Below are 15,459 nucleotides of genomic sequence, written 5' to 3'. Positions count from 1 at the left end.
CATACATTTACATATTTTGTTTTAAAAGAAAAAGAGAATAACAGAGCTTCCACTGACCACCAGAACAAGGGGGCAAAGTTCTACTGACCACCAGCACAAGAAGGCAAAGTTCCACTGTCCACCAGCACAAGGGGGCAAAGTTCCACTGACCACCAGAACAAGGGGGCAAGGTTCCACTGACCACCAGCCATGGGAGCAAAGTTCCACTGTCCACTAGCACAAAGGGGCAAAGTTCCACTGACCACCAGCACAAGGGGGCAAAGTTCCACTGACCACCAGCACAAGGGGGCAAAGTTCCACTGACCACCAGCACAAGGGGGCAAAGTTCCACTGACCACCAGCACAAGGGGGCAAAGTTCCACTGACCACCAGCACAAGGGGGCAAAGTTCCACTGATCACCAGCACAAGGGGGCAAAGTTCCACTGACCACCAGCACAAGGGGGAAAAGTTCCACGGACCACCAGCACAAGGGGGCAAAGTACCAGTGACCACCAGCACAAGGAGGTAAAGTTCCACCGAACACCAGCCAAGGGGGCAAGGTTCCACTGACACCAGCATAAGGGGGCAAAGTTCCACTGACCACCAGCACAAGCTAAAATCTTGTGTTAATAAAAACTAATGTATTAAAACTCACAGCCAGTCCAATATATACAGTCAGGTCCATAAATATTGGGACATCTACCCAATTCTAACATTTTTGGCTCTATACACCACCAGTTTGAAATGAAACAAACAAGATGTGCTTTAACTGCAGACTGTCAGCATTAATTTGAGGGTATTTACATCCAAATCAGGTGAACGGTGTAGGAATCACAACAGTTTGCATATGTGCATCCCACTTGTTAAGGGACCAAAAGTAATGGGACAATTGGCTTCTCAGCTGTTCCATGGCCAGGTGTGTGTTATTCCCTCATTATCCCAAATACAATAAGCAGATAAAAGGTCCAGAGTTAATTTCAAGTGTGCTATTTGCATTTGGAATCTGTTGCTGTCAACTCTCAAGATGAGATCCAAAGAGCTGTCACTATCAGTGAAGCAAGCCATCATTAGGCTGAAAAAACAAAACAAACCCATCAGAGAGATAACAAAAACATTAGGCGTGGCCAAAACAACTGTTTGGAACATTCTTAAAAAGAAGGAACGCACCGGTGAGCTCAGCAACACCAAAAGACCCGGAAGACCACGGAAAACAACTGTGGTGGATGACCGAAGAATTCTTTCCCTGGTGAAGAAAACACCCTTCACAACAGTTGGCCAGATCAAGAACACTCTCCAGGAGGTAGGTGTATGTGTGTCAAGGTCAACAATCAAGAGAAGACTTCACCAGAGTGAATACAGAGGGTTCACCACAAGATGGAAACCATTGGTGAGCCTCAAAAACAGGAAGGCCAGATTAGAGTTTGCCAAACGACATCTAAAAAAGCCTTCACAGTTCTGGAACAACATCCTATGGACAGATGAGACCAAGATCAACTTGTACCAGAGTGATGGGAAGAGAAGAGTATGGAGAAGGAAAGGAACTGCTCATGATCCTAAGCATACCACCTCATCAGTGAAGCATGGTGGTGGTAGTGTCATGGCGTGGGCATGTATGGCTGCCAATGGAACTGGTTCTCTTGTATTTATTGATGATGTGATTGCTGACAAAAGCAGCAGGATGAATTCTGAAGTGTTTCGGGCAATATTATCTGCTCATATTCAGCCAAATGCTTCACAACTCATTGGACGCCGCTTCACAACTCATTGGACGCCGCTTCACAGTGCAGATGGACAATGACCCAAAGCATACTGCAAAAGCAACCAAAGAGTTTTTTAAGGGAAAGAAGTGGAATGTTAAGCAATGGCCAAGTCAATCACCTGACCTGAATCTGATTGAGCATGCATTTCACTTGCTGAAGACAAAACTGAAGGGAAAATGCCCCAAGAACAAGCAGGAACTGAAGACAGTTGCAGTAGAGGCCTGGCAGAGCATCACCAGGGATGAAACCCAGCGTCTGGTGATGTCTATGCGTTCCAGACTTCAGGCTGTAATTGACTGCAAAGGATTTGCAACCAAGTATTAAAAAGTGAAAGTTTGATATATGATTATTATTCTGTCCCATTACTTTTGGTCTCTTAACAAGTGGGAGGCACATATGCAAACTGTTGTAATTCCTACACCGTTCACCTGATTTGGATGTAAATACCCTCAAATTAAAGCTGACAGTCTGCAGTTAAAGCACATCTTGTTTGTTTCATTTCAAATCCATTGTGGTGGTGTATAGAGCCAAAAATGTTAGAATTGTGTCGATGTCCCAATATTTATGGACCTGACTGTATATATATCTTTGGCATCACACTGATCGGCCATGCGCAGGGGCGGACTGACAACTCATGGGGCCCCCGGGCAATAGGGGATCATGGGGCCCCTGTGTCCTTGCCCAAACTCAAAAAAGCCTATGAAAAAGGTACCAGGGGCATCTCATGGGGCCCCCTACTGACCCTGGGCCCTCGGGCAGTGCCCGAGTTTCCAAATGGTCAGTCCGCCTCTGGATGCGAAAGCTTGGACGATTCTTGGCTAATGAGTGACAGCTCATGACTCCATTGCCTACACACCACAACTCCTTTCCCAGAATGCACATTGGCCCCTATGTGCGCTGTTATCCGATGCTTGGCTGCTGGAGTAAATTAGCTCATGTGCCGACAGAGAGGGTTCTGCGTGCCCACTGCCGCATGCGTGCCATAGGTTCGCCACCACTGTTATAATGCTTTAGGGTTTTTTTTGTAAAATAACAAACATGTTATACTTACTTGCTAATAAACGTACCTGAAATGGTTTTGCACAGAGCAGCCCCAATCCTCCTCTTCTCAGGTCCCCTGCTGGTGCTTCTGGCCCCTCCCCCCTGCCGAGTTCCCCCAGAGCATGCTACTTTTGTGCATGCTCGCTCCCAAGCTGTCCCTAAATGTCTATATGGCTCCGTTCACACCCATGCAGTTTTCTTTTTGTCTGTTTTGCAATGCTTTTGCAGTTCGTTTTGTGTTTTCTACACGCTTTTGTGATATGTTTTTACCGCGTTTTGTTCAGCTCTTTTTTTTTCTTTTTAACCAGTTGCCACCTGGCCACCATCTGGCTATAGGCCGGGTGGCAACTGGTTAAAGAAAAAAAAAAGAGCTGAACAAAACGCAAAATGCGGTAAAAACTTATCACAAAAGCGTGTAGAAAACACAAAACGAACTGCAAAAAACATTGCAAAACGGACAAAAAGAAAACTGCATAGGTGTGAACAGAGCCATATAGACATATAGGGACAGCTTGGGAACAGCTCGTCCCTCCGGGTGGACGCCATATGGCATCCTTTCAGGCATATGCGCAGTGCTCCTGCCTGCAGGGCCGCGCAGCGGCGCGATCTATCACCAGCCGTGTACCTTGGACACGGCCGATGACAGATCTGTGTACCGACCCGTTGCCAGTACCATGTGACCTGCTGTGACCAATCATAGCAGGTCACATGACAGTTGTATACAATGGATGGCTTCCGTTCATGCCATCCATTGCATACAAGTGTGTCTAGCTGTGAATGGTCACAGCGATCACATGCACAAGCTGGGCCAATCACAGCCCAGCTGTGTCATGTGATTAGCTGTAGCCAAATCACAGCTAAGCACAAAAAAAAAACCCTGAATGAATCGATGTCATTCAGGTAAATGCTTGCTTATAGCAAAGAAATTCTTTGCTCTAAGCAAATTGTGCATAAAAAAAATACTGATCACTTCCCCAAAGTAGTACAATGTTGCTATGGTAACATTATACTACTTTGGTCATAGTGAAATATGAAAACAAAAAATTAAAAAAAAAGAGAAAAAATTTTAATAAAAAATAGTTAAAAATGTATCAGTTTTTTTTTTTCGTACTGTCACCAGTCAGTGTCCCTGATCACTGCCATGCCAGTTATATGATGACGCTGTACTGCACTGGTGATAGTATGTAAAAAAAAAAAATAGTGAAAATCATTTTTTTAATTTCTTCATTTCGGAAAAATTATGACAAAAATATTACAACTTCAAAAAACTCGCCATGCCTGTTATGAAGTACGTCGGACTGTCTACTTTGCAAAAACGGGTTATTTGGGGGATATCTGTACTGTTCTGACATTCTTGGACCTCAAGAAATTAGATTGACCGTCAGTACTTCAGGATTGATCAATATTCAGATATATCCCATAGTTTGTGAACGCTATAACAGGGGCGTACTGACAGCTCCTGGGGCCCCCGGGCAATAGGGGATCATGGGGCCCCTGTGTCCTTGCCCACACTCAAAGTACACCCTAAAAAGCCTATAAAAGGTACCAGGGGCACTTCATGGGGCCCCCTACTGACCCTGGGCCCTCGGGCAGTGCCCGAGTGCTTGAATGGTCAGTCCGCCCCTGCGCTATAACTTTCCTATAGAGTAAATAATACATCCTAATTTGGGTTATTTTCACCAAAGACATGTAGTAGAATATATTTTGGCCTAAAATTATGAAGAACAATTATTTATTTGCAAACTTATATAACAAAAACAAAGAAAAACGTGTTTTTTTTCCAAAATTTGTGGTCTGTTTTTGTTAATGTAGCAAAAAATAAAAACCCCAGCGGTGATTAAATACCACCAAAAGAAAGCTTTAGGTCTGTGAAGAAAATTATAAAATTTTAGTTTGGGTACAATGTTGTATGACCGCGCAATTGTCATTCAAAGTGTAAGAGCCTGGGCAGGAAGGGGGTAAAAGTGCCCTGTATGGAAGCGGTTAAAGTGGAATTTTTTTTTTTTCGCTGGGCAGAATATAAATGCAAACCCCAAAACGCTGCAAAAAGGTGGCAAAAAAACACTAGCATGCAATTCAGCAGATTCTATTTTGAACTCTATTGTAGCAAAAACACAGTTTTCTCTGAACCTTTACAAGAATGTAGCAGCTTAAAAAAGCATAGATGTGAACATGTTCCATAGGAAACCATGTTAAATGGACTGTAGTGCGTTTCTGCAAAAAGCACTAAAAAACGCATTGGTATGAACAGAGCCTAAGACTTACAAGGCATGACTCGGCCCCGCCCTCCACTCCCTCCTCACTGGCTGTGATTGACAGTAGCAGGAGCCAATGGCTCCAACTGCTGTGTTTCAGCCAATGAGGAGAGGGAGACCTGGGAGAGCCGGGGCTCTCGTGCACAGCGCTTGATCACGATCAGGCTCAGGTAAGTTTTAGGGGGGCTTCAGCCTTTACAACCAATATAAAGTATATGTACAGCCAAAGCCAAGGAGGAGTAAAGTTGGTCATAGATGGATCGAAAATTCAGCTGGCTTAGCAGGTACTGGCCAAATCTATGGCCGTTCCTGCTCGATAGCAGGTGATTGACCAATCAACTTCTGTTGAACGGGGATGTTAAACAGTTTTCTTTCTCCCATTTTTGTAATATTTGTACCTATGTTGCATTTGATATTACGCATTATTATGGACATCATCACATTACCTATATATTTATGAGGCACTTTATATTGATTGATGTTGATTCACTTGGCGGTTTTTGCACTCTTATATGATGCACTTTGCTGTTCCGCCTTATCCATACCGTTTTTGATGCATTTACTGTTCCGTTTTATCATTTGATTTACTGAAGATTTGCTGCACTCTCATATGATGCACTTTATTGTTCCGTTTTGGCACATATAGTTTATGATGCACTATATAGTTCTATTTAATTCCTATTGTTTTCTCGTTAGTGATATATTTTTTATGTGATGCACTTTACTGTTCCACTTTATTTGTTAGTAATTTCAGCGCTGCACTTGCTTACATATTCATTTGTGGGGATTGTTACCTGCCTTTTGTACTAACTGCTTTCCAACCATTGCCAGCACTCACCTTTTTCTACAGTTTCCTGTATAATATTACACTTAAGATGAACTCCTGTCTAAGAGCTAAATATAAAGATGAAAAAGATATAGTTTAGCTGCTAAATATAGATATAGTTTAGCTGCCAAAAGGTTTGCAGTTTTGTCCATTCAGTTCTGAGTTTTAAATAGCTCTGCCACACAGCACAGCCCTGTTGCTGATTCAAGTTCAGCAACACTTACAATTTTGTTCCTTAGGCTACACTCACACCTAAGCATCATGTTTTCAAGTGTTTTTTGAAACATTATTTTTCTGCGTTTTTGGAGCAGGATTGCACATTTTTGCAGCTTTTGTCAGATGTTTTTTCAACTAAAAGGTGTGGACTGCTGAAGAAAAACAGGTGAGGATCTGCTGTTTCAGCAGAAAACATGCAACAAAATACTAGAAAAAATGCTCAAAGACGCTGATATCATGCCTGTCAATGCATTTTCATTAAAGTTTAGAGGGACAAAACTGCTCAATTTTGTCTGAAAAGTAGCTCCTGTATTTTTTAAGTGACAGGCGTTTTGCTACAAGCGGCAGGACACTCAGATGTGAACAAGGCTACTGAAATTAATAGGTTTTTGCTTGTTGAGCATTTTTGAGCTTCAAGCTGTGAACAGAGCCTTAGGGTTAGGGTTACCTGTGACTGGACAGTGAAAGGAGAAGCAGCTGAATGATGATGAGCTCATTCCTTTGTCACTCTGCTCCCTCTTTCTGTTGCCAAGACTCTTGCTACCAAATGAGTACGGTAGCACAACTGATTGGCTTCTTATACCATCCCTTCCACTTCTAGCCTGAGCTTGACAGTAAAGGAGGTAATTGCAAGATGCCCACACCAATTACAATTCAGGTACTTACACAACATACTTTTAAAAGTATATATATTTATTAAGGCACTAATGGCTTTTTGGTTTTATATCTGCCTTGAGTTCAATTTGTTTTTTTTTGTTTTTATTTAAATATTTATTAATTTTTCATATTATTACAAATTTCACCAAGAAAAAACAAAAAACACAGATAAATATCCAAAACATTTCTACATTACTCCCTATAAAAACTGTTTCCTCTCCCCCCCCACCCCTTTGCATGTTAAACCACTCTTTCCTCTTTAAAGCAAGGTGACATTTTCTATTATCCTAACTTATACTTTCCTATATTTCTCTTTCAATTCAGATTTTTCCCATCTCGTATAGTAAATCCTCATCTTGTCTTCCTGCATATGGTAAAGTTTTTCCATCCTACCAATCTGGTTCACTGTATTAACCCAATCCTCCTCCTTCGGCACCTCTGTTTTCTGCCAAAACTTGGGTATCAAACCTTTAGCAGCGTTTAAATAGTACCATATACCTGTTTCTTTATATTTAATTACTGATAACTCGATATTATGTAAGAGGCATATCGTTGGGTCTAACCCTATGTCAATCCCAGTTATTATCTCAATCAGTTTAACTATTGACTTCCAGAAAGCTTGAATTTTCCCTTCCACTTCTAGCCTGAGCTTGATAGTAAAGGAGGTAATTGCAAGATGCCAACACCAATTACAATTCAGGTACTTACACAACATACTTTAAAAGTATATATATTTATTAAGGCACTAATGGATTTTTGATTTTATATCTGCCTTGAGTTCAATTTTAAACAAGAGTCCAGGGAGAAAAGTTCAGGAGCATCTTATGGATTGAGGGTCCTCAAAGATAGTCCCTGAATCTGAACAAATTACCCAGTTGTATGTGTTCCAAAACTGAAAAATAAGGACACATACTGCGACTCTGCAGATCCTGCTTTCCTTTTTAGAAATATGGCAAATTATCAATTCTCAGAGTGTGCTGAAAATGATTTACTCTGTTATGCAAATAATTGGTTTTAGATGATTTTCCTGTAGGGTGACATATGTTTCACACATTGTCTTCACTTTTTCCAGATACAAGAAGAATACTACAGGCTATTCAAGAATGTGCCGTGTTGTCTTATGTGCCTGAGATAAACAGAAGGAACAATTGTGATTCACAGCAAACAATTCTGACAGCGCAGTAAAGCAACCCCCCATATCATGAAGTAGAGGCACCATACAATTGTATGATAACTGTAACGGTATTTGGATACTCAAGGTTACAACATTTGTCTTTCTGCTGACAGCATAAGACAAATTTTTATAATATTAATGCAGCATCAAAACTATAGTTTATCAAAGTGTCTAAAATATGAGCTGTTTTCCCCCACAGCAACCAATTATTGATCAGTTGGACCTCATAATAGTATGTCTAAAGAACGGTTGGATCTTATTGTTCATACCAACCAATTGTTTTCTTTCTTCCATGTTTCAAAGCAAAGTTGGAGAATGGCTAGCCTGGTTACTATGAACAACAAGAGCAGTTTCTTCTTTTAGACATCTTATTGCATGTGGTCTATTGACCTTGCATTGACACCTACTAGTAAAATCTGACTTTTTGCCAATGTTTTTAATAGGGAAAAGCTTATGAAGCTGATATTTTGTCTCAGAAGTACTGGTAAACGTACTTGGACCTCAGCTATCAACGTGTGTGAAGGAGGCCCAGTCTTTGCTGATAGAAACCCAACAGATCCTCAGTTTTCTTCTTGTTAGAGGGACTTGATTTGTACAAGGAACAAAGGTTTCACCCAAGAAAGTAAAACTAGACACATACCACTTAGGATGTCTTTGGAATTGACTTAAAGTATTAAAGTATATATCCAGCCAATTTTCTAGTTTTGGATAAAATGGAAAATAGTTAAATCCTCTCTGTTTTACTGACTCATATGGCCATGTTGGGGAGACTTCATATTGCTTATTGCACTAGTGAGAATGTTGTCACCAGGACACTTATTAACAATCCCTGTGGCCATGTTGGGGAGACTTAGCACCACTTATTACACTAGTGAGAAAGTTGTCGCCTGGGTAGCTTTTATTGGGCCCTGTGGCCATGTTGGGGAGACTTCCCATCACTTATTGTACTAGTGAGAACATTGTCACTAGTACAGTTCTTATGGTCCTAGGGCTATACCAAGGAGATTTCCCATCACTTATTGTACTAGTGAGACTGTTGTCACCAATACAGTTTTAATGATCCCTGAGACCATGTTGGGGAGACTTCCCATCACTTATTGTACTAGTCACAATGTTGTCACCAGGACAGGGAATATCCAATAAGGACACAAAAACTCTTAGGGTAAGGCTTATTACAGTTGTCTGTTTCCCTTCCTTTTCTGGTGATAACATTGTCCTCAGGACAGAAATTAGGAGAAAACTTCCTCAACAAGAATAATAAAAACTCTAACCCTTTTAATCTCTGTCCATAAAAATGTTTTTTGCTGGAGATATATCAGATAACTTAATATCAGATACTTTTATCAACAACTATGTAGCACAAGGGCCTAGCAAAACAATCCTATCAATTTATATCTAGGTAAACTGGCCATAGATAAGTGTTTGTTTTTTTTTTGTTGTTGAACCAGCTGGTTGATCAAAAAAGCTGTTCCAGTTCCCTCATCCACACATTCAAGGTGAATAGAGGAATCCTCCCGCTGTGTCATTCTGACAGCTGGGAGACTTCCTTGCCCTCAGAATACACAGATCAGCACTAAAACCTGCAGCACTGATCAAGAAGAAAATTAACTAGAAGGGAGGTAGATAGACTTCTGTTCAACTTCAGTACTCATACATGGATCTGTCCAGCCCCTGCTGAACCGGACACATTTCAGTCCATCTATGGGTTGTTTTAGGTGGGTCCTCACACTCTTGCTAACCTTCTCTGAGCTACTAAATCAAGTCTAAGGCCCCTTTCACATCGATGTTCCAATCAAGTCCACCTGTCCGTCTTTCAGGTGGACCCGATCAGAACCTCTATTCTTCTCTATGGAGTGGCAGGTGTAAACGGACATGTGTCTGTTTACACCCACCTACATCCAATCCTATCCAATATGCCAAAAAGAAACAAATGGGGATCCATTCCCTTTCTGTCCAGCAGATCGGATCAGGTTTAATTGGACAGGCGGTCCGTTTACATTTGATCGCCCATAGAGGAGAGCGGTCTGTGTCTGTGTTCACTCTGCATGGAACGGACACGAACCTGTCATCCGCCTGCTCAGCGAGGATCAATAGACAGATCCCCTATAGAGCAAGCGGATCACAGTTGCAGTCTGCCTGTATGAAAGGGGCCTTATACTGCCCAGGGATAGATGTAAAATCTGCAGGAATTGTCATCTCTATATTTTAGGAATAAGTAGGTGATATATATATATATATATATATATATATAGCAAAACAGCCATTAATACCTGTATAAAAATATATTTAAACATTGTTTCTATTCGAACATTTTCAAGTAGGTCACTGCATTTTGAGTCAGCTAATAAATTAAATGTTTGGTGACTGCATGTTCCCATTCAGAGCAAGCATACATGTGTCATATCATAATAACTTCAATTATCAATATGTTTGCCGCATTTACATGTACAGCATTCACATTCTCCCTAGAATAGACCATTAAATTGTGAAACCAACATTTCTGAGTTTTTTTTTTATATAGATTTTATTTATAAGAAGAATATATTTTAATAGTTATTTTGCAGTCGCTTTGTATTATTTTCTATAGTAGACTAGAATTTACATGTAATTGACAGCTGAAAACCTGAACATTTGCATATCATCCACAGCTACGATTTCTGAAGATATTTACAACATAATGATGTCACATGCTCTTTTGGAATATCAATGAGCGGGTTTGTTTATGACAGATGTGCATTAAGTATTAGCAGAAGGGAACCTTGAGCAATACAGTGATAATCTATGTTAATTTGATCAAATGCATTATATAACTCACAAAGCTGTTTATATGCTTGAGTAGAGAAAGGACAGGCATTTAATACAAGGCATGGCGTGTAGAGGTATTCTGTAAATTTGCCCAGACAAAGGTTCCCACTTGTATAGACAAGTGATTTTAGAATGACCTTTTGCAGTACCAGCTGTAACAGCATTGGGAAACTCTAAGCATTTAGCTAAATATACACCAAGGGCCAAAAGTTTGTAGATACCTGACCATCATACTTATATGAGAAATCCCTTTCAAAAACTCTGGACATTAATATATTTCCACAAGATTTTGGAATGTGTCTAAAGGAATATGTGTCTATTAAGCTAAAATATCATTTGTGAGGAAAAGTATTGTGTTGGGCGAGAAGACCTGGCTTGATATTGGCATTCCATTCATCCAAAAGCTATTCAACAGTGTTGAGGTCAGACCACAGCTGTTCTCCAACATCAAACTCATCCAACCATATTTGGAACTGACTATGGACATACCGTACAATGACACTGTCATGCTGGGGCCTTCCCCAAACTCTTGCTAAAAGTTTGAAAATGCACAAATATCTCAAATATCTCTGTATGCTGTTGCATTAACAGTACAGGGTTGAGATCAGGGATCTGTGCAGATCACTAAAGTTCCTCCATACCAATCTGTTCAAACCATGTCTTTATGGGGCTGATTTTGTCAATAGGAGCAAGATCATGCTGGAATAGAAAAGGGCCTTCCCCAAAATATAAGGTTGAAAGAGTACATTTGTCTAAAATGTCTTTGTATACTATAGCATGAACCATATCCATCACCAACAATACCTGAACTCAAAAATTTGGAGGGTTGTCCACATACTTTTGGCCATATAGTGTGTATATGAATTGTTTTTTTATGTTCACAGGTTTGTCACAATTGTAGATTTTCTGAAAAATGCATATAGTGATGGATTTGTAACCATTATTTAGAGCTATGTCTTAGAGAACTCTCGCCAAAACACAAAATTACAGGTACACTTCGAACAAAATTGAAAATGAAACCTTGGGATGCATACAGGGAAAACAGGCAATTCGCTGAGTAGTTTCAGTTTTTCATCCTGGCATTGCTCTACAGTATCATCTCACCACTCTATCCTTTTAATGGTAATCTGGTTATCCTGCAGCACGCTTACTAGTGTTGCTGGGACAAAATCCTTACTCTCTCACACACAGGTCAATGTATAAATGCCAATGTTAAGAAGACTCTCACAACCAGCAAGAAGATTCAACCTGCCTTGTTAGTCTAAGTGTGGTTGGTGATGCAGAACAAACTGCTTTGAACATTTGAGATACAAAAATAAGTCACTTAAATAAAACAGTTATGCACCATTGGGTGGTATATAACTGGATGGTGTTTAACTGTTTTATTTGTGTAATTTAATACGAACACTGCCTGTAAATTAAGTCTATTTCGTACTATTCATTTGTAAAAGCAATTCACTGTTTGCACCTTAGTAGATGTATGTAGTTACCCTTGTTTTACCAAATATTGGCTCGTTTAAATTTACCCTTTACAAATTAAAATATTATTAAATAAAACAGATTATTGCATTTTGGCAATTAAACACTGTATTGTAATTATATTTTTACTGTGTATGTATATATTCTGTTGCCTATATTAAGTATTTGGAGCTTTTATGTACCATTTGGATGTACTGTTGGCATTTTATGTTCCAATAAATAGTTTTTCCTTTGTATTGTGGTTTTATTTAAAGGGAAAATCCACTGTGATGCAAAGAGTGTGGGAGTGGCATTGTCTAGCAAAAATTTGAGACTCATCTCTTGGCATCAGGTGCACACTGTCAATAGCTAAAACAGAAGGCAAGGGCAATACAAAATTAGTGAAATCACACAAAATTTTTAAAGCCCATCTAAATTCTTAATACTTTCTTTGATAAATAACAAGCTGGCATGTTAAAATGTTTTAAATTTCAATATTTGTATTCAATTTTCAGCAGTTCTAAAAGCAGCAATTCAAGTAGAACAAAATTTCTGAAGTACAAAGATCAGTAAAAATGGTATCCAAAAATATAGGTGCAAACATATTTCAGAAATAATAATAGGTAAGCTTAGCGAACATAGTTATGACACAATAGAACTAATTTTCCACCAGATATGAGTCTCTCAGACATAGAAATTTTAGGTGGAATGAAAGGCACAAGAGGCAGCAACCATCATACTGATGAAAATAAGAGGATTTGCCTCCTAGCAATATTTTAGAGAAACAAGGTAAGACAAAGGAAGAGAAAGTACTGTCTGTATCGGCAGAAAAGGTGAGGAGGTCTACCTCAGGATTCGCTAGTCAATCGATCTATATTTGATCCATGGATCCCACATCTTGTCAAATTTTGCAGTGGTGTTATGAAGGGTGCAGATGAGCTTATCATTAACTGTTATTCAGTTAAGGTTGTGTTTGACATATTCAGGTGATACCACAGGCTGCTTCCAATGTTTGCAGCTAAAGTCATATATAAAACCAACTGCCTAGAGTTATTTGGGACCTCAGGGGGGGAATTTATGGAATAAAGCCAATTTAGGAGATATGTACTCCTTTGACCGAATGGGTCCAAAGATTGGGATCCAAAATCTGAGTACTTTGGGTTATTGCCACCAAATGTGGTACATGGTCCCAAGTTGGTCACAATGCCTAAAACAGGTGAGGCCATCATGTGCATTTTCACATGTTTCGTGGGCACTAGGTACCATCATATTAATTGTTTAATGTTTTCAAAGAAATTTAATTTATCTATGTTTTAATCCTAAATGCAGCTGGGAAGCTGGATGCCGTCTATACCCTACTAGATAGTGGTGGAGGTGGTAAGTAGCAGGGGCAGGGCATGGCTTTTAAAACATTCATCCAAACCCTTGCAAATAGAACAATGTGTTGTTAATCTGAAGAGCTGGTGGTGAGGCTATTCACCAATAAGGCTGTCAACTGAACCAATATCAAAGCAGTTTACAGCAGCAGCAAGGTTGACATCACTGCAGAATGAAGAAAGTTGTCACCTTATCAAAAGAACTGCATATCCTCTGGTTTAATTGGAAGGATCAACAGTTATTTTCAAAATGTTGCAGGGGAAAATCAGAGGGTTGATCTTTTAGGTTCCATACACCTAGGCATATAGGGGCTATACAGCATGCAAAGCCTGCATAATGACTTTACCGTGACCTGCTGCTGCTGTGCACAACGGCCCATTGAGATGAATTAGAAGATGTGGCTGCACACAGTTATGTGCCAGGTGTAGTGTAAAGCACTTGCATGAGTACAGTTGTGTGCTCCTAATGCAGATAGTGTGTGTTTGGAGCATACATCCACGCCAGAGCTGCAAGACCTGGGGCACACCCATATTCAGTCACATCCTCTAATTCAATTTTTAATGGGAAGCAGTATGCAGTAGCAGCAGCAGCATGTCCTGGGAACGTGATACAGGCTTTGCTTGATGTACTGTCATGTGTATATGAAGCCTTGGTATAGGCAGCCTATACCAGGGCTGTGATTGTGTAGGGTCCATTGTTCTACATTAAAGTCCACACACGTGGTTTTGGCCACATTAGCTAGAGGACAAAGCTTTAAAGCCCAGCTCAAGACAAAACCCAGGGGTTTTTTTTTTTGTTTTTGCTAGATAGAATAGGGATGGGTTAGAGACGGGAGAGCAGGAGGGAGGAGAATAGTTTTTTTTTTTGTTTGTTTTTTTTAGCACACAAAGCACTTCCTCATTTGCAATTTTTCCATTACGACCCCACCATGTTTTGCTTAGGTTTGTGAAAAGTTATGTTTTCATAACCCACCCTTTACCATGTGCACCAACCACCATTATGGCACACTTTGCGTGGTGCACTTTTAGCAAACAGAAATGTGTTTCCATCATAAAAGGGCTAATTGGTTACATTTGCCCCCAGAGGCCAAAAGTTTCCAGTCCTAGGTAGAACCTCTATTTTTATTGCCTCCTAAGTTGGGAAGATTCCATTTAATTAGTGTCCTGATCATAGGTGTCAAGCTGTAAGTAAAGGGAAGTCTCTCCAATGGGAACGAAGACAACTCTTCACTCTGTCCAAATTTAAAACAATATGAAATACCCTGGATGGAGGTACACTTCAACTTGTCACAAGTGCTGCCTTTTGTGGTACAGCAGAGAGGAACACTTCTAGGCACGTCTTAACAGAAAAGTAAAATGTACAACTTGGTTACCATAGAAATGGAACATCCAGGGACCTTCATGCTTCATGTTTCTGTAACATAGCAGTTATAAAGCCAGATTTCATACACTGAGGGACCTATTTTTTAAAGGTTGAAATGATATATTTAGCCCTTTTTTGTAGCTTACATAGAATTTGACAGTCTTGACCATTTACAAAGCTCTTCAGGGCAATATGTCAATTCAGTTTTGCAATATCTTCAACCATAACAAAATTAATCCAGAAAAATATCTTGATTCACAATTCTGATAATTTGAAAATATTTATATAACATTGATTTTTCAAATCAAAGTTCACCAAGAATTTGTGCTACCTTTAATCTGGTGCAGTCCTTCATCTTCAATGTAGGCAAGTGGGTAATGGAGCTTTTCTTAAAGTGTATGTCTTTTTTGACCCAACTCCCAAATTGCAGACAAGCATATCACCAGACCAGTGTGGATGGGTCATCAAATTACCCTAAGGTTGACCCTTTGTGGTTCTAGAGCACTCCAATAATTGGGATAATTTGGTTCCACCCTTTGAATGTCTAA

At 39.9% G+C, this 15,459-nt stretch overlaps 1 protein-coding gene across 1 annotated transcript in view; it reads left to right on the top strand.

The window, feature by feature from the left end:
- ADGRL4 (adhesion G protein-coupled receptor L4) overlaps positions 1–12,427 on the top strand; it is a 262,139-nt gene extending 249,712 nt beyond the window's left edge. The window contains exon 16 of the mRNA XM_089684367.1: positions 7,808–12,427. Within this exon, the coding sequence (XP_089540493.1) occupies positions 7,808–7,870 (63 nt within the window). The 3' untranslated portion in view covers positions 7,871–12,427. The remainder of the gene's footprint in view (positions 1–7,807) is intronic.
- The last annotated feature ends 3,032 nt before the right edge of the window (positions 12,428–15,459 follow it).

This window comes from Staurois parvus, unplaced genomic scaffold (genome assembly GCF_062004578.1).
Source record: "Staurois parvus isolate SC_StPar_1 unplaced genomic scaffold, SC_StPar_1.0 ptg000347l, whole genome shotgun sequence".
In the NCBI taxonomy this organism is placed as follows: domain Eukaryota; kingdom Metazoa; phylum Chordata; class Amphibia; order Anura; family Ranidae; genus Staurois; species Staurois parvus.
Note: the sequence above shows the minus strand (reverse complement) of the source record. Positions and strands in the feature narration are given on the sequence as shown.